The sequence below is a fragment of the Artibeus jamaicensis genome, unplaced genomic scaffold, assembly GCF_021234435.1.
Source record: "Artibeus jamaicensis isolate MK-2021 breed Jamaican fruit bat unplaced genomic scaffold, CSHL_Jam_final contig_935, whole genome shotgun sequence".
NCBI lineage: Eukaryota > Metazoa > Chordata > Mammalia > Chiroptera > Phyllostomidae > Artibeus > Artibeus jamaicensis.
The window spans coordinates 1,817,992-1,840,660 of NW_026522016.1; the positions used below are offsets into that span (position 1 = coordinate 1,817,992).

General features: G+C 33.9%; 1 protein-coding gene across 1 annotated transcript in view; it reads left to right on the plus strand.

The window, feature by feature from the left end:
- Positions 1 to 22,669, plus strand: part of LRP1B (LDL receptor related protein 1B) — a 1,762,610-nt gene that overhangs the window by 1,504,175 nt on the left and 235,766 nt on the right. Inside the window, exons 57-59 of the mRNA XM_053655128.1 lie at positions 10,600 to 10,783; positions 14,452 to 14,537; positions 21,174 to 21,296. Coding sequence (XP_053511103.1) covers positions 10,600 to 10,783; positions 14,452 to 14,537; positions 21,174 to 21,296 — 393 coding nt within the window. The remainder of the gene's footprint in view (positions 1 to 10,599; positions 10,784 to 14,451; positions 14,538 to 21,173; positions 21,297 to 22,669) is intronic.

A 22,669-nucleotide genomic window follows, 5' to 3' on the forward strand; every position in this document is an offset into this window, starting at 1 on the left:
ATAATAAAACTGAGTACAGATACACTAAAACATAAACCATGAATAAAATCCATATTGCTTGTTGTTTGTACCATTTTCCCAAAGAGAGTATTTCACTGACAAAATTGAGTGACAGAAATGGCTTTTGAAAACATCTCTGTTCATTCTTGTTGGAATGGAGGATGCAAACAATAAAATATTAACATTTAAGTTGTGCATTAGGTAAATTGATTAGGTAAATGTGAGAAAATCTCAGAAAGAGCAATTCATTTGAAATAGTGCTGTTTACTGAGCTTTAGCTCTGCATGAATCACAATAGGATGTGGATTTTCTGAAACACAGAGGGCATCTAATGCTAGACCTTTTCACAGAGGCCAGATTTTATTCTACTGTGTGTTGCACTGATAAGAATGTACCTGGAGTACTGTGCATATTTTTTGGAAATGGCAGTTTAAGAGGCACCTTAACAAATTGTAGTGTATACAAATGTGTACATCCAGAAGTATAAGGGGTCTGGAACACACACCTTTGAAACAAGTTTTGAATGGAGTAAAGATGGCTTATTAGCTGTATTCAAATATATGAAGTGTTGGAATAGGAATATTTAGTCTGAGTTGTTTCAATGGTTGGAATTAGGAGCTAGAAGGCAGATTCTGTTCAAAATAAGAAAGACTGTTCTAAGATCAGAGCTCTTTATATTGAAATGAGCTGACTTATTTTTCACCACCAGAAGTGTTTCAGATGGGGCAGAATATCTTTCTTTAAAGGATGCTAGAGAAAAAAATGTGTACAGTGAAGATGGGCCACTTTTCCTAACAGCTGTGACATTGCATGACAATCCAGTTCTACCTAAACAGTAAAGTCAACCAAATGACCAGTTTGCCACTTTTATTTAATTATTTATTTAAAATATTTTATTTATTTATTTTTAGAGAGGGGAGTGGGAGGAAGAGAGAAAGACAATGTGTGGTTGCCTCTCATGTACCCCCTACTGGAGACCTGACCCGCAACCCAGGCATGTGCCCTGACTGGGAATTAAACTGGAAACCCTTTGGTTCTCAGGCCTACACTCAATCTACTTGAGTCACACCAGCCAAGCCCAGTTTGTCATTTTTAATCTCAGAATTTCTGGTACTATGATTAATATAATTATATTGATCCGGATTTTTACCACATATAGTTATAAACTAAATGATACAATGATTACTTTCCCCTGTATAAAAACTGAGATAAAATGAAATATCAAGAAAGCCACAAGGATGCAGACAACTGTACTTGAACAACAATCAAACAATAAAAAAAATTAAACAAAGCTACATATAAAAAGAAGTGTTTGACCAAATATTGTATTAAGAAGAGTTGCTTAAGTTTATAAACAAGACAAACACTGTACCATAGGTAAAAGGAAAGAAGGCAAAGAGTCAAGATAGCTCTTAATGGGATATGTGTATCAAATACTTAATTTTGTCACTAAATATTTGAAATCCAATGAAGGAAAAAATATATTAGTGACTTATATAAAATCAATATGAAATGTTTCCTGAACAAACAGGAAATCTGTCATAGAATTATTGTGGGTAACAACTTAAAATTTTAAGTAATAAGTTATTTTATTTTCCTTTTTATTGAATTTTTCAGGGTGGCATTGATTAACAAAATTATACAGTCTTCATGTGCACAGTTCCACAACTTTATTATTTTAGTTCTGTATACGTTGTATATACTATAAATCTATTTATCTATAGAACATCTATATATCATAGAATATATCTCTATGCCTCTCTATAGATGTATTTTTAAATTTAAATTTTAATTTTAAATTTCAAAGTAGATTTATTTATTTTTATCCTGTGTGTATTTAAACACTGTCATAACAATCTTGGTGGTAAAATAAGAATATACATATAGATTATCAAATAAATACCTTTTGATATAACATTCAAATGTCTTTTAAATGCCTGCATATGAGAAATACTTTGTGGCCAAAAATACTGTATTTGGAAACTACTTTTGGTAGGAGTAGGTATCACCTAGAAAAACATGTTAAATCATACTATTTTAATTTTTTATAAGACTCCTTACACAAAAACATTTGTTTATTGATACTTTTAAAAGATCAGAATTTTTGCCTTGGATTCTCAAAAAGTAAATTGAAAATTCTAGTTAAAATAGACAATATATTATATAATCATTGAAAAAAATTCTTTGTGTATAATACTTGACAGAATTTCTGTGAATAATGTTCCTGAAAATATACACATGTCAAAAATAATGAATAAAATAAAATAAGCAATGTGAGAAAACAGACCAGTATAAAATTTAAGGAGCTAAGATTAGTCTAATAAATAAGTGAGTTCTTATTTATGAACTCATATATAAGGGAGTTCTAAAGCAAAAATTCAAAGCAAATGTTTTACATAGGTAATAGATATGAAATTGAGTAAAAAGCCTTATGTACAAAAAAATACTTCTTTATTTGGAGGCAAATGTAAGATGATAGGTTTTTTCTTTCCCAGGGTATAGGAAAAGCTATTCAATAACTAATTTCTCCATATATTACCATTGGAATATGTGAATAAATCCTACAAATTCTGTGATAAAATGAATATTGCTCATGAAAGCAAAAATTAGACCTTAACATTTGTGAATTAGTTACATGTTTTCTCTAAAACCAACACAATATGCCTATTCAAAAAGGAATAATAACATTTGCAAAAGTAAGAATCTTATTTTGAGAAGAACTATTCACCATGTATAATTTATCATGCATTCCTATTTGAAAAAGTAAGTTTTAATGCACACATTAAAATAGTCACCCCACCCTGGTTGGTCTAGGTCAGTGGATTGAGTGCCAGCCTGATTACCAAAGGGTCACTAGTTTGATTCCCAGTCAGGGCACATGCCTGGGTTTTGGGCCAGGTCCCCAATAGGGGACACACAAGAGGCAACCACACATTGATGTTTCTCTCCCTCTCTTTCTCCTTCCCTTCCCCTCTCTCTAAAAATAAATAAATAAAATGTTTTTAAAAATAGTCAATGTTTATCAAATATCACTTTAAAGATTGCACAAAAATATTCCTGAAGGTAATGGGAAAAGTTTGAGTAGCTATATTTTTTTCATCTAGCTATATGATCCTATATGAAAATTAACACAAAGAAGAAAAAATTTGAAATAGTGGAAAATTAAAATAATATTGAGTATATATAAATCTCACTTTTATAAAAAGTATCCTTTTAAAGTTAAAAAATTAAACTACTATGAATCCATTATTTTTTTATTTTTAAATATGCAAGTGGTTATTATTTTCTTTTATTCAGTTTATGTAAGTTAACCTAGTAAAATTTCCTATAAATGTTCATTAACTATTTACAAGCAAAAATGTTTTCTTATAACAAGGTTACTGGATTGGGTAGTAAATTATTTTTTTAATCTTGTTCAATAGATTTTTTAAACAAACTTACTGTAAATTTTAAACACCCTGATGTCATTTATTTATAGAAATGTATATTCCATAGCTTTTACTAATTCACCTCTGGAAATTAATATTCCATGAATGTATTTTTATCTAAGTCATCTATTTGATATAGTAATTCCATAAGCCTGACATTACACATTCAACATGATTTTCAGAAATTCTGTTAAAATTAGGGCATTGTTTAAATTTTATAATATTCATTGAGAGAGATTCAACTAATTTATGGAATTTCTTTTCATTTTTTCTAAAGTGCCCCTTGAATTCAGCCCTGCCCTGTATCGTTCTATTTGTCTTCCATTGCCTGACCTGATGGCCACACTATCTAACTTCCAGTTCTCTTCAGTGGCATCTTCTTGTATCCTGTCAGTGTCTCATTTGTTTAATTATTTATTTTTTAAAATTGTGGTAAAATATACATGACATAAAATTTACCATTTAAATAAATTTTATTTGTACACTTCCATAACATTAAGTATCACATTTTCTTTTGCCATAGAAAAGTAATAATCTCCTTGAATTCTTAAATCAGGTAGTAAGTTGAGTGTTCTTAAGGAAAGTAGTATCGTCACAGCATAAGATACGATGAGGGCAGTGTGGGTAATCAAGCTGTTGCTTTCACTTTAATCTACTGGCTTGCCTAGTGGGTTTTAGTGATTAAAGGGGGAAAAAACAGCTCTTTCTTACTGCTGAGAATTATTAGATAAATATTGATGAAAATTAATTAAAAAAAACAGACTTCTGGTCAAGATGGAGGCATAGATGGACGTGCTTTCTTCTCCTCACACAACCATAGAAAGAATTACAACCAGACTTCAAAACTTGTAACACCCAGAACCATCAGAAAATAGAGTTGTGTGGAAGTCTGACAACCAAGGATTTAAAGAAGCAACATTCTCGCCCTGGCTGGTGTACCTCAGTGGATTGAGCTGGGGCCTGCGAACCAGACAATCATGGTTCGATTCCCAGTCAGGGCAAATGCCTGAGTTGCAGGCCATTTCCCTGCAGGCCAGTTCCCAGCAGGGGATGCGCAAAGGACAACCATACATCGATGTTTCTCTCCCTTTCTCCTTCCTTTCCCCTCTAAAGATAAATAAATTAAAAAGAAGCAACATTCATCCAGGTGGGTAGGTGGGTGAAGGTGGGTAGGTGGGTGAAGTCACAGAGACTGGCAGAAAGGCTGCAGTGGTAGCGGCAGAACAGATAGTCCCACATTCACATGTGGTGGATAAAAGTTGGGATGGATACCGAGGAAGCAAGCAACCCCACTTCCAGGCCAGACTGCACAGCCCAAGGTTCAAGCACTGGGAAGATAAGTATCCATTACCTCTGGCTATAAAAAACAGTGGGGTTTGGGATGGAAGATAAAGCTGCCAGATTTTCACCACTTAAAGGGCCTGACAGACTTAGAATGTATGCAACTCCACCCACTCTGGGTTTCACCACCAGGGCAGAAGCTTGAAAGTCTCCAGTCACATATGGGAAGTGGACGAAATGACTAGAAGTGGTGCAAGTTACAGGCAAACCTCCTGCAGCCATGCAGCAGCATTATCGCCTCTCTGAACTCTCCGTGACAAATCTACTAAGTGATGAAGCGGGTTGACCAACCCCAGCATTTATTGAAGGCTCCTCCCCACACAATTTACAGGTGCCTTTTCTACATAGGCTACACTACAAATAGGGAGCAAAAGCAGCTCTACTTAAAACACAGAAGCAAACACAGGGAGATCACCAAATTGAGGAGACAAAGAAATATTACCCAATTGAAAGAACAGAATAAAACCTTTGAAAAAGGACAAAATGAGACAGAGATATCAACTTGTCAGATGCAGAGTTCGAAACACTAGTGATCAGGACACTCAAAGAACTCACTGTGTATGGCAAAAAAAAAGGAAGAAATTAAGGGTACACTAAATGAAATAAAGAAAAATCTATAGGAAGCCAACCTTTGGAGAGAATGAAGATAAGAATCAAATCAATGTTTTGGAACAGCAGAAGGAAAAAACATTCAATCAGAACAGCAGTGGGGAAAAAGGATTTAAAAATAAATGAGGATAGGCTTGGGAACCTCTGGGACATCTTTAAGCATACCACATCTGAATGCTATGGGTGCCAGGATGAGAAGAGGGAGAGCAAGGAGTTGAAAACTTATTTGAAAAAAATAATGACAGAAAACTTCCCTAATTCAGTGAAGGAAACAGACATACTATTCCAGGAAGCACAGAGTCGCAAACAAGGTGGACCCAAAGAAGACCACACCAAGACACATGATAATTAAAATGCCAAAGGTTAAAAATGAATAGAGAATATGAAAACAACAAGAGAAAATCAGAGAGTTAACTGCAAAGGAGTTCCTTTAATACTGTTAGCTGATTTCTCAAAACAAACTGCAGGCAAGAAGGGACTGGCAAGAAGTATTCAAATTGATGAAAAGAAAGGACCTACAACCTAGACTACTCTATCCAGCAAAGCTATCATTTAGAATGGAAGGACAGATAAAGTGCTTTCCAGACAAGGTAAAGTTAAAGAAGTTCATCATCACCAAGCCATTATTACATGAAATGTTAATGGGATTTATCTAAGAAAAAAGATCAAAACCATGAACTTGAAAAAAGGCAACAAATTCACAAGTATCAGCAACTGAACCTGAAAAAATATAAATTAAAAAAAAATGAAGGAAACAACCAGAATGGGAATAGGATCATAGGTATGGAGATCATTTGGAAGGTTATCAGGTGGGAAGGGAACAGGGGAGAATGGGGAAAATGGTGCAGGGATTAAGAAGCACAAATGGTAGTAACAAAACAGATAGAGGGATGTTAAGAATAGTGTAGGAAATGGAGAAGCGAAAGAACTTACGCACGTGATGGATGGACCTGAACTAAGGGGGAGGTTGCTGGAGGGGAGGGGGGTACTATGTAGAAGAGTCAAAGGGAAAAAATTGGGACAACTGAAATAGTATAATCAATAAAATATAATTTATAAAAAAGAAAGTGCTAAGAACTTAAAGTGATTTAGTTATTGTGAAAGGACTTAGAGAAAGGTATTTATCTTCTGAATGGTTTCAGGTAAAATTGATGTTTCCCCTCCAAGTAATAAGTGCCATTTGTACTTCAAAAAATTCCACCCCTGAATTAACTGTTTAATAATATATATATATATTCTATATTTTTCCTAATAGATATAAGACTCTTCCATTACTTTTGCCCTCAAATAAGTGATCTAGATTATGAAATGTTTACTATGGCTAAGTCTTAAATACTAGTTACCCTTAACAACTTAGATCTCTTTCTTAATTCACTGTCCTACTCAATATAACAAATTCATTTATTCAGAGTCCATTAAATAATCTTGTTAAAGCTTAATCTGATCACAGTCATATGGCCAATTATAGTTTCATTTTGTGTAATTACAATGTCATATGCTTCTTGGCAAGGACTGAATAGAAAACTGAAAGACAATGACAAATCACAGTGCCTTATTATTTCCAGGAATTCAAGGACACATATGGCATGACATTGTACTCAGAATTGACATGCCAGTTAGTAAATATTGAACGTCATCAACAGAGGTTCATACGAAACATGATAGAGATGCTGAAGAAAAGATTTTTTAAAATTATTTATTTATTTTTAGAAGAGGGGAAGGGAAGGAGAGAGAGAAGGAGAGAAGCATCAATGTGTTTGCCTCTCATCTACCTACTACTGGGGACCTGGCCTGCAACCAAAGCATATGCCCTAGACTGGGAATTGAACCAGTTACCCTTTGTTTCTCAGGCCAGAACTCCACCCACTGAGCCACACTGGCCAGGACAAGATTTTTTTAAATTATGTTTTATTGATTATGTTTGATGGTTGTCCCAATTTTCCCCCTTTCCCCTCCTACACACAGCATGCCCCACTCCCTCAGACAGTCTCCACACCATCGTTAATGTCCATGGGTCATGCATAGTTTCTTTGACTACTCTATTTACTTACTGTACTTTACATCCCCATGGCTATTCTGTAACTATCTAGTTGTACTTCTTAATCTCCTCAGCTCTTCACTCATTCTGCATACCCCCTTCCCATTTGTGAAAAATCAAATTGACTCTTGTATCCATGATTCTGTCTCTGTTCTTCTTGTTTGCTTTATTTTTGGATTCAACTGTTGATAGATATATACTTACTGATATTTTTTGCTCATAATTTTGATCTTTTTCTTTTTTTTCTGATTTCTTTTTTTTTAATTTATTTATTTTTCAAGTACAATTTTTGTCTATTTCTCCCATCCCAGACTCCTCCACCCTTTGCTCCCCACCTCCCTCCCATTTCCACCCCCCTTAATTCTTGTCCCTGTGTCCTTCCTATTTGTTCCTCCAAATCCCTGCCCCTTTTTCCCCTTAACTTCCCTTCCCTCTCCCCTCTGGTCGCTGTCCCTTTGTTCTCTATTTCAGTGTCTTTTTTTTTCTGCTTGCTTGTTTGTTTTGTTGTTTAGCTTCCTGTAAAGGTGAGATCATATGGTATTTTTCTTTCAGCACCTCTTTTTCTTAAATAAGTCCCTCTAACATTTTATATAGTAATGGTTTGGTGATGATGAACTCCTTTAGTTTTTTCTTACCTGGGAAGATCATCTTCTCTTCATTTCTAAATGATTGCTTTGCTAGATAGAGCAATCTTGGCTGTAGGTCCCTGGTTTTCATGACACATTATGATTATGGTGTGCTTTGGTGTGGACTTCTTTGTTTTTGTTTTGTTTGGGACCCTCTGTGCTTCTTGGACTTGCATATCTATTTCCTTGAACAAATTATAGACATTTTCTTTCATTATTTTTTCAAATAGATTTCCAATATTTTGCTCTTTATCTTCTTCTGGCACCCTTATGATGCAAATGTTGTAATGCTTGAAGTTGTCCCAGAGGCTGCTTATACTATCATCATTTTTTATTCTTTTTTTTCTACTCTCATAGGTTGTTTTTTGTGTCCTTATGTTCCAAATAATTGCTTTGATTGCCAGTTTCACCCAATGTGCTGTTTTTTTCTCTGTAAATCATTCTTTATTTCAATTAATGTATTTTTTGTTTCTAACTGGATCCCTTTATGCTTGTGAAGTCCTCACTAAGTTCCTCGAACATTCTTATAATCAGCGTTCTGAGCTCTGCATCTGATAGATTGCTTTACCCTCATTTTGTTTAGTTATTTTTCTGGAGTTTTGATCTCTTCTTTCATTTGGCCACATTTCTTTGTCTCTCTATTTTGGCAGCTTCCCTGTGTATGTTTATATGTATTAAGTAGAGCTTCTCTGAGTCCCTGCCTTAGTAGCATGGCCTAATGTAGTAGGTGTCATTTACGGTCCAATAGCACAGTCTCCCCTATCACCCAAGCTGGGCCCTCTAGACTGAGTACACCTTGCTCTTGTAGTTGAGCCTTGATTGCTTTTGGCAGGTCAAAACCAATGGGAGGGATTTATCCAGGCCAGTCAGTTACAAGGACCACTGACCACTGACCACCAACCACTGTCCTCTGTGGAGGATTAGTCTTGTGGGGCAAGGGTGGTGGTACTCTCATGTGGTCTGAAGTTGTCCACAGGATGCAAAGGCTCTGCAGTTTCCCAGGTGGTATAAGCCAACGTCATCCTCCACATGTGTCTGCCTGAGGCCGCCTTGCCTGAGCTATAAAGCAATCTTAGATGGCTGCTGTTATGCTGGGCCTGGAGATGTCCAGGTGAAGCCAAGCTGTGAATATAGGCTAGTGGCTGCTAGCCCTGGGCCTGGGGCCATTTAGCAAGAGGTACAGGGGCTGAGGGCGTGCTGAAGCTATTTGCTGTGTGTTTGAGAGGATTTAGGAAGTTGTGAAACATGAACCAAGACCAGCCATTCATATGGAAAAGCAGCTTCAGTGGGCCCATAACTTGAGTGGGATGGAATTTCAGGAATCTCCTGGCAAACAGTGTTAGCCAGGTAGATGGAGTCTCAGGTATGGCACCCACTCTCCAGCTCTGGCTTTCTTGGGGGAGGGTTCAGAAAAGGGACAATGGCTTCTGCCCACCTTTCTGTATGGGAGAAAGCTGTCCTCCAGCTCTTGCTTTGATGCCAGACACTTCAGTTTCTCCTTGTATTCCACTAGTGCCTTTCAAGCTGCTACCCCATGCTGAAGCTCAGAGGGAGTGAGTCTGAAACAGTCTGCGTATGGGTTCTTTAGGAGGAACTGCTTGGGACTCCAGAGGTTTCTTCACTGACACAACCCCCACTGGTCTTTGCAGCTAGAAATTATAGGACTTACATTCCTGGCACTGGAATCCTGGGCTGGGGAGCTTGGTGGGGGGCTGAGACTGCTTGCTCCTCAGATATCCCTCTCAAATTTTTATCCACCACACATGGATGTGGGACCAGCCCATCTGCCCTTTCTACTGGTCTGGATGGATGTGGTTTCTTTAATTACATAGTTGTGAGACTCCCATTCAACTCAATTTCTGATAGTTCTGAGTGATGGTTGTTCTATATTTTAGTTGTAATTTTGATGTGGTTGCGTGAGTGTTTACCTATGGTGCCATCTTGATCTGAAGTCCCTGAAGAAAAGATGTAATAATGCCAATTGAATTAATAATGATAGAGACATTATTTTGATATTTCTCCAGACAGCATTAACATTCCAGGTTATGAAACTCTCCTTCTGTCTTTATCTAGCCAACTTCATCTTTGTGCCTTCAGGTTTCTCATCAGTTCACTAAAGATAACAATGTCTACATCATAGATTTGTGTAATGCTCTAATAAAATAGCATGTGTTACTGTTAGTAATTTTCACAGCTCTACATAAGGTTTAATTCTTATGATTTTTAAAGCTTTCCACAAAAGACAATATAATGAAGTAGAAAAAGAATAAAAGTTTACAGTTTAGTTTTGTTTTCTTTGCCATTCTCGAGCCACACAACTGTGGTGGTATCAATTAACTTTTGTAATCTTCTCTAACTCAGATGATCAAATGAAGATTTTTTTGAGTTTTTTTAACTTTAACTTTATATTTGTAATTGTTTATCACAGTTTAATTGCTGGGAGACAGAAAGACTTGTCATTACCTATTTATTGTTGGTTGAATCATTCTAAAGGGATACCCAATTGGAAAAGACTGACAATTTTATGAATTGATTATGCTTTCTTTTTATTCTGCAGTGTAAGTGCTGGCCTGGATTCCGACTGAAGGATGATGGTAAAACATGTGTAGACATTGATGAATGCTCCGCAGGCTTTCCATGTAGCCAGCAATGCACTAATACATATGGGACCTACAAGTGCCTCTGTACAGATGGGTATGCAGTACAACCTGATAACCCAAATGGCTGCAAATCACTTTCAGGTACGGATTTGAACTTGTCCAGAGATCCAACTGCACTAACATGTATGGATCCTGCATTTTCATTGAATTTATTCCTTCTTGCTAAGTCTTAGAAATCAACATTCTTCTCTGCTTACCTTGACGTGGAGATCTACCATTATGATTTTGTGTATTGTCTATAAACTGCTCTGTTTGTAATAATACTGCATTATGGCCTTGTAAATTATTAAATTTTTTGTCATGCTTTTTAAAAAGATTTTGAGAATGCTGACAAGTAACAAGAACTATTGCTAGCATTGCCTTGTGCTAAATCGCAGGTTTTTAAGAGAGGCTTGGTCTAGACTTGGTCTAGAGGCTTGGTTAAAGACCCTGTGGTGACAGTGTTCTAATAGTTTTCCTTCCTCCCTATACCACACACCCTCGTGCATATCAAGAACAACCAATCAAGGATAACAGTGATACTAATGATAACAACAATAAATCAACTATATAAGAACATTTGAATTCTTCCAGTGATTCAGCAAATATTTAACTTCTGTTTGTTCCAAATAGTGTGATTGTTTGTAAGTTATAAAATTGAATAAAACATGACCCATAATTTTAAAAAAATATTGTAATTTATTACAGAAGAGTATCACATGTATTAAAGTAGTACAAAGCAATATAAAATAAAGACTATTAAAATAGGTAAAAAATGATACATAAGGTATCTCTGCCCCCCCCCTTACTTTGCTGTAGAGGGTAAAGAATCAAATAACACTGCCAGTTTCTTTTATAGATGCATATTGCTGACAACATTTAAAACATTAGACATTTTCTCATCTGCTTTCATGAAATAAATGCCAGGCATAGGAACATAAAAATTACTTATTTAACTGGCTAAAGTTTGCACTTATAAAAAATAACTACATACAATTTTATTTTACTTTTCCTTAATATCAGGATATTCATTCTTAAATTTGTGTGTTATTAGAACCCATTGTTTTTTTTATTTTTATTTTTCAGTCATTTTTATAATTGTTCTACTACAATTACCTCCATACCCACTATCACTTTCCCTCACCCCACCCATCCCCATTTCCCACCCAATTTATTTATTCTGAGAGAGAGGAGCAGAGTAAGAAACAAAAAGAAACATCAGATCCTTGCCTCAGTTGGGGGCCTGGATTGCAAACCAGGCAAACCATTGTTTTATTTGCCAAATTATCTGCTTTTTGCAGTTCACTACTTGCTATATCGTGCATTCAGTGACTTGGACAAGAATAAGAAGACATAAAATCTGCAAGCCAGACAGTTTCCACTACTATAAAATTTTCATACAGCATTATACAAAGGAGACAAATGCTAATGATTGTGGTTAGGGCCTTGTAATACAATATACACATGCTGTGTTTATTTTCCATTAACAATAATAATTGTTTCAGAAATAAATAATAGTTTTAATCTAAAACTATTATGCTTCAGTGTTCCTGAAGCATAAAATTTCCTGAAAAAGAGTTTATATGTTTCTATTTGTATTGAGATATAATTGACATATAACATTTTGTAACTTTTATTTGTACAATAATTTGATTTGATACACTTACATATTTGTAATATGATTATCACCATAGTGTTAGTTAAGACCTCTATCAGTTTGTATAATTACCATTTCTTTTTGTGGTGGGAATATTCAAGATTTACTTTCTTAGTAACTTTCCAGTATATGTTACTGTATTGTTTCCTATAATCACTGCATTGTACGTTAGTGGTCCAGAAATTACTCAATTTATAAATGGCAGTTTGTACTCTTTTATCAGCATCTCCCTATTTCCCCACCCCTCAGACACTGGTAACCAGCACTCTACTCTCTGTTTCAGAGTAGATATCATAAAGTATTTGGGAAGCAATACTTTTAAATCTCTTGTCAAAGCAGTATTATAAAGTATTTGTCTTTCTTTGTCTGACTTATTTCACTTAGCATAACACCCTGAAAGTCCATTTATGTTCTTGTAAAATGTCAGGGTTTTATTCTTTCTCATGGCTGAGTTTATATATATATATAGTTATATAGTTATAGTTATAGTTATGAAGTTATAGTTATATATGGTTATATGTAATTATATATAGTTATATATCATTATATATGCATATATAAAACTGCATAATATGTATAACTACATATATATGTATATAGAGAGCTATATATAGTTGTATATAGAGAGTTATATACATGACCTATTTATTATCCATTTATCCATTGACAGACACTCCGGTTGTTTCCATATCTTTGCCATTGTCTATAATGCTGCAATATCCAGGGAATGCAAATGTATCTTTGATACCCTATTTTTATTTCTTTTGGACCTATACCAAGAAGTGAGATTGCTGGAGCATATGGTAGTTCTATTTTTAACTTTTTGAGGAATCCCCATATTTTCCACAGTGGATGCATCAATTTACATTTCTGCCAACAATGCACAAGTGTTCTCTTTTCTCCACATCCTTGCCAATACTTGATATCCCTAGTCATTTTGATAGACATTCTAACATTGTGGTTTTGATTTGCATTTCCTGATGACTACAACTTTTGCATACCTTCTCATGTATCTTTGGCCACTTGTATGTCTTCTTTGAAATAAAATATATACTCATTTCCTCGGATTTTTCACTCGAAAATTTTGTAATTAAGTTTTAGGAGTTCTTTACATATTTCAGATTTGGATATTAACCATTTATCAGACATAATGTATAAATATTTTCTCTCCTTCTGTAGAATGCCATTTATTACATTAACTGTTTTGTTCGTTGTGCAGAAGCTTTTTGGGTTGACCTAGTCCCATTGACTTAGTTTTGCCTTTATTACTTGTGTGTCTAGTGTCATACCTAAAAATTGTTACCCAGATCTATGTCAAGGAGTTATTTTTTCTGTTTTCCTCTAAGAGTTTTATGGTTTAAATTCCCACATTTATGTTGTGAGGAACAGAAATGCTTAAGTATTGATGTAGAACACAACTTATTGATTTCATATTTATAAATGTAGAACTGTATTGACCAGAGTGACAAGGCATCTTCAACTTGAGAGCCAACTCTGTTGAATAGGGTTCTGAGTATTGGTTTAGTCTCACCTGAAATACTTGGAAGATGAGGGCACTGCCATCACTGATGGAAGGGGATATCCAGCAGGTGTGGCAAATGCCCCTAGCCCCTGACAGAGCATGCTATAACATGCATTATATATTTATTATAAAATTAAATGATAAGAGGAGGAAAGTAATAAAGTTAGTCTGAGGGCATAAGGTAGGTCATTTGACTACCAAGAAAGAAATATTTGATAGTATGAAAGTTTAAGTATATTTCAAGTTTCTAAGATTGGGGTAGCTTATCCTTTTATTAAAAATTCATTAAAATCAGGTTATAATAGCAGGTATTTCTACTAATTTCAAATAAATTAGATAATTTAATATTCAAGGCAATTAAGGGAAAGAGAGAGTTGGCATTTATAATTATCTTGATTTTCTGTACTGTCTGGGTATTTGCTGTCTTTTCATCTCATCATCAAGTGAAGTGTTTAGTGTGAATCTTTTACATATTAATCTACTAAAGGCACTGCATTTGAATTTATAATACTCCTGAAACAAAACAGACACTAACCAGAGTTGAAAACCATGTACACAAAATGTCTAATATGTTTTTGTCTTGGTATTTAGATGAAGAACCTTTTCTAATTCTTGCTGATCATCATGAGATAAGAAAAATTAGCACAGATGGTTCCAACTACACCCTTTTAAAACAGGTATGAGATTCCCATGATGATTTTATTATATTAATTGTGGGTCCTTCAGATTTTTACTAGAGCCACAGAAATATCTCACAGTTAGAACCTATGAAACACTATTCATAAATATATATATGTATGTATATGAGATTACCAAATATTTTATTTTATTTGAATTGTCCAGGTGATGCTCTGAAATTGTCATATCACAAAGGTAAAAGATGCAAGGTATCCTTCATATAAGGGAAAAAATGGCTAGAGTAGAGAAAGCATAAAATTCTCTTTGTGCACTAACCAACTGTGATTTTCTCCCTTGTGTTTTTTATTAATTGTTCACACTATTACAGATGCCCCCCACTTTACTACCCTCTACCCAGCCCCCACATCCCCACCTCCAACTTGACCTTCACTACATTGTTGTCTGTGTCCCTGGACTATGCATACTTGCATGTTATTTGGCTAACCTCTTCCAGTTCCCCCATCCCCACCCCTCTGAGAGCTGTCAGTCTGTTCCATGTATCTGTGCCTCTGTGATTTAAAAATAAATACATTTTACAGAATTCAAGTTTCTGATCATAGAACCAGGAAATAAATAAAACAAGATTGATGATATCCAGTCTTTAAAATTTGGAATAAACAGAGAAGCAAAAATATGATTATCACTTAGTTAAATGTTATGAGGCACGTATTTTCAGTCTTATCCTTTTTATTTCTTACCCCATCCAAAGACCCCAGAGAACTCGGACTTCTGTTTATGTGTTGGAATTCTATGTCACAGTCCACTTATATATGTCATTTGATATAAAAATATTTAATTTTCATTTTATGACAAAATGAAAAGCTATGACTTACCTCAACTTTTTTCCCTTCTACTTTACAGTGGAAATAGCATAAAATCAAATAATTAAAACTAGAACGATTACTACGTGGACTAGAGACATCACATACAGTTAATTACAGCATACAGAGTCTGGTACAAATAATGCCCCCTTTTTATTACAAAGTCTTTTACAAAATCATAAATGTGTAATTCTATAATGTATGAATATCACACTCAAGCACACCATATGACATTTTAGGTGAAATATTCAAGTTAAAACTATAAATTATCACATCCACATTACTACCCTACCATCCACACTCAAGTAGGCCTTACTTCTGCTGGACCCTGTATTTTTAGTCGTCAGAAGTAGCAGCTTCTTTGGAGTTATTTAGTTTGTATCTGTTCTGCTACAAATTTCTCTCAACCCAAAACTGCGTAATAATGGCATGCATACGTGAAAGCACCAAAAATAAAGATGTTTCTTGTTGTTATATTTATGCCAGCATTAGGCATGGGCAGAGAAAGCCATTCATGTGTCAATTTTTCAGCAACACAAAAAATACTTCATTAAAATGATTTTTCCACCACACTGATGGATTTCTTTATTGCTATTGTTAGAATTTCATTCATTTTGTTTCAAGATTTAGTTTTATTTGAAGTGTGAACATTCATTAGCAAGTGTGATATTGACTCTTCATAACAGTTGACATTTTCCAGCTTTCCTGTAAGTAGCAAATTGAAAATAAAAATTTCTTATGAAATTCAGATTTCTAGCTACCCAGAAAAAAAAAGATAAAGAAAAAGAAGGAATGTGTCTCAGTGCTTAGATCACATATCTGAATGGCCACAATCCAAACTGTTTAGCAGCTGCTACTTTGACATAGAGCCCACGCTTTCCAAATCTTCAGAGACTCAAACTTGTCATGCACTGGCCACATGCATCCATCTGTGAATCACAGATGTCCCTTGCTCTTGAGTTTGGAGCAGCCACCAACATCCACTGAACTACACTGCCTCACTCTCTAATTCTAACCCCTAAGGAGATTGAATAAAAAATCAAATATTTTCATGTTTACATAAAAACTAAACAGACATCTATTAAATTATAAGAATCATACAACTAGTATTTCAAAGATAAATATTTCTAGGGAAAAAGTTCAAGAGTATATAAATAACTTCTTTAGATGGAAAAGTTTTTGCTGGCCAGTCATTTTTTACATTATTTACCTTAATTGAATTATTTTTTCTATGTAGCCTAATTTTAAGCTTGTAGCAAAGATACAAAATATTTAAAATTATCTTTCTCTTGAAGTAAATCTGCATGCCCTCTCTGTACATTCCAAGTTAAGTGTACCAGTCATTGATTTCCTTGTATAATATCTGGAAAAGAGGCATGTTTATTTTTTCCTTACTGTATCATTTATTGTTTTGTGTGTATATTTATTTATTTGGCTTTAAATAATTTTATTTCATTAATTATTTTTATTGACTGATTTTAGAGAGAGAAAGAGAGAAAAATATGGATTTTGTTGTTATGCTTATTTATCCATTCATTGGTTGATTCGTGTATGTGCCCTGAGAATCAAACCCAATCTTACCAGGCTTTTCAGGAAAACACTATAAGCAACTGAGCTGCCTGACTTCAGCCAAATTTACTTTTAAATTAAACTGGTTGGGTTATATTGGTTAATAAAAAACATATGATTCAAGTATACAATTCTGTGATACAAGATCTGTATATTGCTTTGAGTGCCCACAACCCAAAATCAAATTTTCTTTCACAAACATGGACTTGACCCACTTTCCCCTTCACCACCCCTCCATCCCTTACCCTCTGGCAACCACCACACTGTTGTCTGTATCTATGAGTTTTTGTTTGTTTTTCTTGTCTGTTCATGTGTTACTTTTAGTTTTATATTCCATATGGGAGTGAAATCATATGGTTCTTGCCCTTTTTCTGCCTTATTCCATGTAGCACGATATTCTCAGATCTATCCATGCAGTCACATGTGGGTGCATTTTCAGCATTTCTCTTTCTGACTGCTCTATCTTAGAAAGTTCTCTCTTTAAAATACTCTATTTTAAAGCTCAGCTGAACCATGAATTTAACAAATGTAGCAACACTTCGTGAAAAGTACCATAACAGAATTTGAATGGCACTCCTTGTTTCATTTTCCAACTCCGTGGCTCAGGACATTTCTTTTGATATCTTTGTTGTCTTTTATAGCTAATATGTTATCAAAGATTGTTCTTAATGGAGGAAAATGATTGCTTTCCTCTATGTATCATTTAAGTCTGTTTAATATAACCAAACCACTTTAAAGCACACTTTTGGGTATCACCATTTTTCCTGGTGGAATAATTTCAAACTACTGCCAATCACCAGTACCTAAGTGAGGATGAATTTCAGATAGCTTTCTTAGTGTAGTATTTACAAAAATAAAGAGGGAATGAGGAAGATGAGGAAGTTCATGAGGACTCTGAACACCTATGGTTTGGGAAACCATCTGTGAATGATGACCACTGAGTAAGGAAATAGAAACCTAAAAACTCAAGTTAAGTCTTACTGCCAGTTTTGACTTCAGACAGTTTGAAATATATCATTTTTGTCAGGGACCATGTTTTTTACCATAACTCTGTCATTGCATTGTAAAAATACAGGGTCCAGCTCAAAAATAATGACCCTTTTTATTATAATTTCTTATTACAAAATCATAAGCATATAATTCTGTAACATAACAAAATCACACTCAAGCATACCATGTAACATTTTAGGTAAAATGTTCAAATTAAAACTATAAATTATTACAGCTATATTATTATCCTATCAACCACACTGAAGCAGGCCTTACTTCTGCAGGACCCTGTATTTAAGTTTCAGGCAATAGAAATTTTGTCTAATTACACAAAATGAGGTAGAAAACAAAAGTATTTATCTCTTGACACTTTCTCTCAGTCAAAATAAATGAACAGACAGCAACACTGTTGCCTTAATTATCTGGGAATGTTTTGTGAATGTGACCAGGAAGAAAGATTTACCCTAACATCTTAAACATTACTCTCCATTATCATCAGTAACATTATCAAGAAGTTTTGTAGCATTAAATTATAAAAGCTGGTAGAATGTTTTTAACCTCTATAGTCTGAAACATAGTTATTGCTAGTGCAGCTATAAATTAAATTCTTATACTACATTTAGATGTACTTTAATAACATGGGTTATAGAAGTGAAAATTAATCAAGTAGTTGTCCAGTAGGTTATCAGTTCAATACCAACAGTGACTTTTATTCCAGTGAAATTATACAGAGAAGCATTGAAATTTGCAGCGTTAACTTATTAGAGTGGATTTGCTAAATTTGGAATTGGATTTGTATGATATAAATTGATTATTGTAAAGAAAGGGGAATAATGTTGCCATGACTGGGGATCATGGGTAATTTTTGCTAAAGTTATAGACAAGCTTTGACCCTGGCTGGTGTAGCTCAGTGGATTGAATGTGGGCTGTGAACCAAAGGGTCGCTGGTTCGATTCCCAGGCAGGGCAAACAAACGCCTGGGTTGTGAGCCAGGTCCCCAGTGGGGGCCATGTGAAAAGCAAACACACACTGATGATTCTCTCCCTCTTATTTGCCCTCCCTTCCCTTGCATCTATAAACAAACGAACAAATAAATAAATAAATAAATAGTTACAGACAAGTTTCTTTCTGCCTTTGCTCTATAAATCTCCAGTTTATCTACTTCTATCTGAATTACAAGCCAATCACAGAAACTTAACTAATTTACTTTATTTATCTGGTGAAAAAAAAAGCATTTCAATCTAAAAAAATCTCGTAGACTACTGTTGTAATGAATTTATTAATTTTCTATAGAACTTGGAATATGTTCAATATATACTTTAGAACCTCGATTGACTCTGCCAAGCTAACTTTCTAGATGTGTATGTACACTTAAGTACATTTAATTAAGGAGTCCTCCAGTTTTTAGCTTGTGAATATTTATTTTTAGTGAATCTTTTGAATCCGTGACTAGATATTAATTGAAGTTGTTTTTATAGCATTTATAGTCATTATTTTTATTGGTAATGCCAATAAGAAGTATATTTGCATTTACTTATGTGGTCATAGTGAGGAATTTACAGTCATGTTTACCTTTTTGTGTCTCTTGCTTATGACCAATGGCATGCAATTTTGTGGTCTTAGCCTATTTCCAGTTATCTTTATCATCTGGAGTTGAAGAAAATGAGATTGCTCACATTAAGCCAAATTGAAGCATATGACTTGAACCTATTTTAACACCATCGCTACTAGAATATAGTCCTGTTGAGAGAAGAAAAAAATCAGTATTTGCTAGAACCTTCTCTAAATTGCTTCTATACATAGGCTAACCTTACTCTTGGAGACAGTTGGAAAGACAAAACCTGAACAGCAATAATTTACCCTTGGCCTGACTTTCATAAATCACTATATCAATCTAAAGCATTATTATTATTATTATTATTATTATTGTTGTTGTTGTTGTTGTTGTTGTCATTGCATTCTGAATTTTGAGAATGCAATGGAAACAAGCCACATCTGGTAAACACCATCCTTCCTACCCCTCCTTCCTCAAACCAAAGGAAAGCAAATAAGAGACCCTGTGTCCCTGAAGATGTTAATCCTTAACTATAGGACTAAAACTCCTAATAAATGACTCCTGAAACAACTTGAGACTTAACTACAACTTTAGGGTGAATATTGATATAAGCAAGCTTACATCAGATATAAAGATATAGCAAAAATATTTGGGGGCTTGCCAAGTGCCTGCCACATAAAATTAACTTTGGATCCATAAAAATTTACATATTAATAAACTATCCAGGCCTTAAAATGAGTTAGCACAACTGAAATTCTATTTCAAGCTTTATTAATCCATTGGGGTAGTAAATCTATAAGCCCTAAGAATAGCTCAAAATTAAACTAATCCCTCAGCAATCATCTGAACAATCCAACATCTAAGCCGATTGCCAGATACATTTATACAACACTCAAACAAAATCAAATAACAGAATTGCTAAACCAAAGAGCCATAACACTCAGAAACCAATCAGCTGAATTCATGTTCATTTTTGTTACCTGCTAAAAAAAATACATAACCATTCTGAAGTGATGTTTGTCCTCATATTTTCTCCATGTAGAGGAAAAAGATATTGACTCTCCAGTTCCTTTTTGGTCAAAAACTCTCCTAAGGTTATAATTTTTAAATTCTAAAGTGGTTCTGCATTACCTACGGGGCCACTGGAAGAATAAAATATTTTTTTAAAGCCTATTTATCTTGTTGAGACAAAAGGTTTAAGGGAAAAATAAAATTTCTAAATAATCTTTTCTGATTATAATCAGATGGCTATCCAGGGATCATCATAAATCATCAAAGATTTTTTCCAATTTAGATGTGTGCTGTTTTCTGGTTACTCTACAGAACAGATAACAATGGTATCAGATTTATATTTAATATTAACCTAAAATGAGACCAATTTACTTTATCTCCCCAAAAGCTAGGGTTTTTGTTTGTTTATCCCCCTCATATATTTGCTTTATGTCTACATACTTAAAGCATAAACTATAAACATTACTAAATTGCTATGGCCTGCTTGGAAAATATTTTCAAATAAATTATTCAGCATCTTAAGTGTATGGTGGAGGAAGAATGTAAATGTACAATTTTTAAAAGATTTGATTTTAAATTTTATTTATTGTAATAAATATTGTATACAGTGAGATACTCTTATAAACTCCTAAAGTATTTTAAAATAATTTCTGTTAACTATTATTCAAACCCATTATTTTTATTTTCAGGGGTTAAACAATGTTATTGCTATAGACTTTGATTACAGAGAAGAATTTATCTATTGGATTGATTCCAGCCGACCTAATGGCAGCCGCATAAATAGAATGTGTTTAAATGGAAGCGATATTAAGGTAAGTGACATTCCAACAACGGGATTATTAGATGTTTTATTAGTGTGGTTGAGTTAGATACGAGATGTTATTTGATGGTAATGGTACAACTCAGAATTTATTAGGTTGGTTTGAATTTCATATTTTATAATGTAAATTAATACATATTTTAAATATGAAATACAAACTGTTGTCCTTATATATCATTATAATGCTGTTATTTGAACTAAGGTAAAAATCAAATTGAGTAGGTAACATGTGAATCCTTATTCACACCCTAGACTAGGTGAAGGGTGTGTTTAGCTTGAATGATGAGTGCCTCAGACTCAATTGTGTTAATTTGTGTAAAAGAGGAACCTGAGTCTGAGAATTTGTCATTGAAAAAATTAATTATTAAATTACAGATTAAAAATTTAGCACTATTAAAATCAATGTAATATAAATGAAAATAATTGAATGTATTTGTATAACATTATGAATGTTCTGATTAAACATTATCATTATTAAATATATGTCACTTTCTAGATATGAGATTTTGGCAATCTCTAGATACCAGATTTCTGTGTTATCTCAAGTTTCAAAATAAAATTATCTGCATTGTCTATGTACAGCAAAATTATAAAGAAGTTTAAATTCAAGTAGTTAATTCTATTAATTGCTTAAACACTTTATAGCCATTAATCATATCATATAGCCATTTTTGTTGGAAATGGCTATTTCCACAAAATTGAAAATATTGTCAAATATTTTCATTATTGAAAATATTAATTATCTTGAAATGTGTATATACAATGCCAAAACCACTAGTGGGTTGGGTTCTGGTAATTCAGAACAACTGCACTTAGTGATATTTTGTATGAAATATCAGTATATGATATGGAACAAAAAGGTAATTTTTCTGTTTTGTTATTCAGTTCTTTGGCAATTCATATAAAAACTGCAAAGTTACCTTCTCAAACTTGATTGTATATTACTATAAGACATTTAGGTTTTTGGTTATCTTTATGTTTTTAATGACACTTTAATATTTTTAAGGACAGTAATTCCCTACTGCCTTGCCTATATTGATTCATTGTTACTTTAAAATATATCATAACATAGGGTTACAGAATACATCTTTTTTTCTTTGGGATTACTAATTCACTGATTTTCATTAAAATTGTCTAACATGACAGTTTTCCAAATTTAATTTGGGAGAAGAAGAAAAGATGTGCAATTCAGTATAGTAGATTAATATTAATTGCTAAAAATGTTCATGTCACTTTATGTATATCCTTACTATTTACAGTATGGGGGGAAGGTAACTATAAAATTCTATTAGTATTTTTTTGTCTCTAACTACAGCCCTAAGTTTCAATGACTTTTTTCACATAGTCCTCTAAGCACTGAGAACT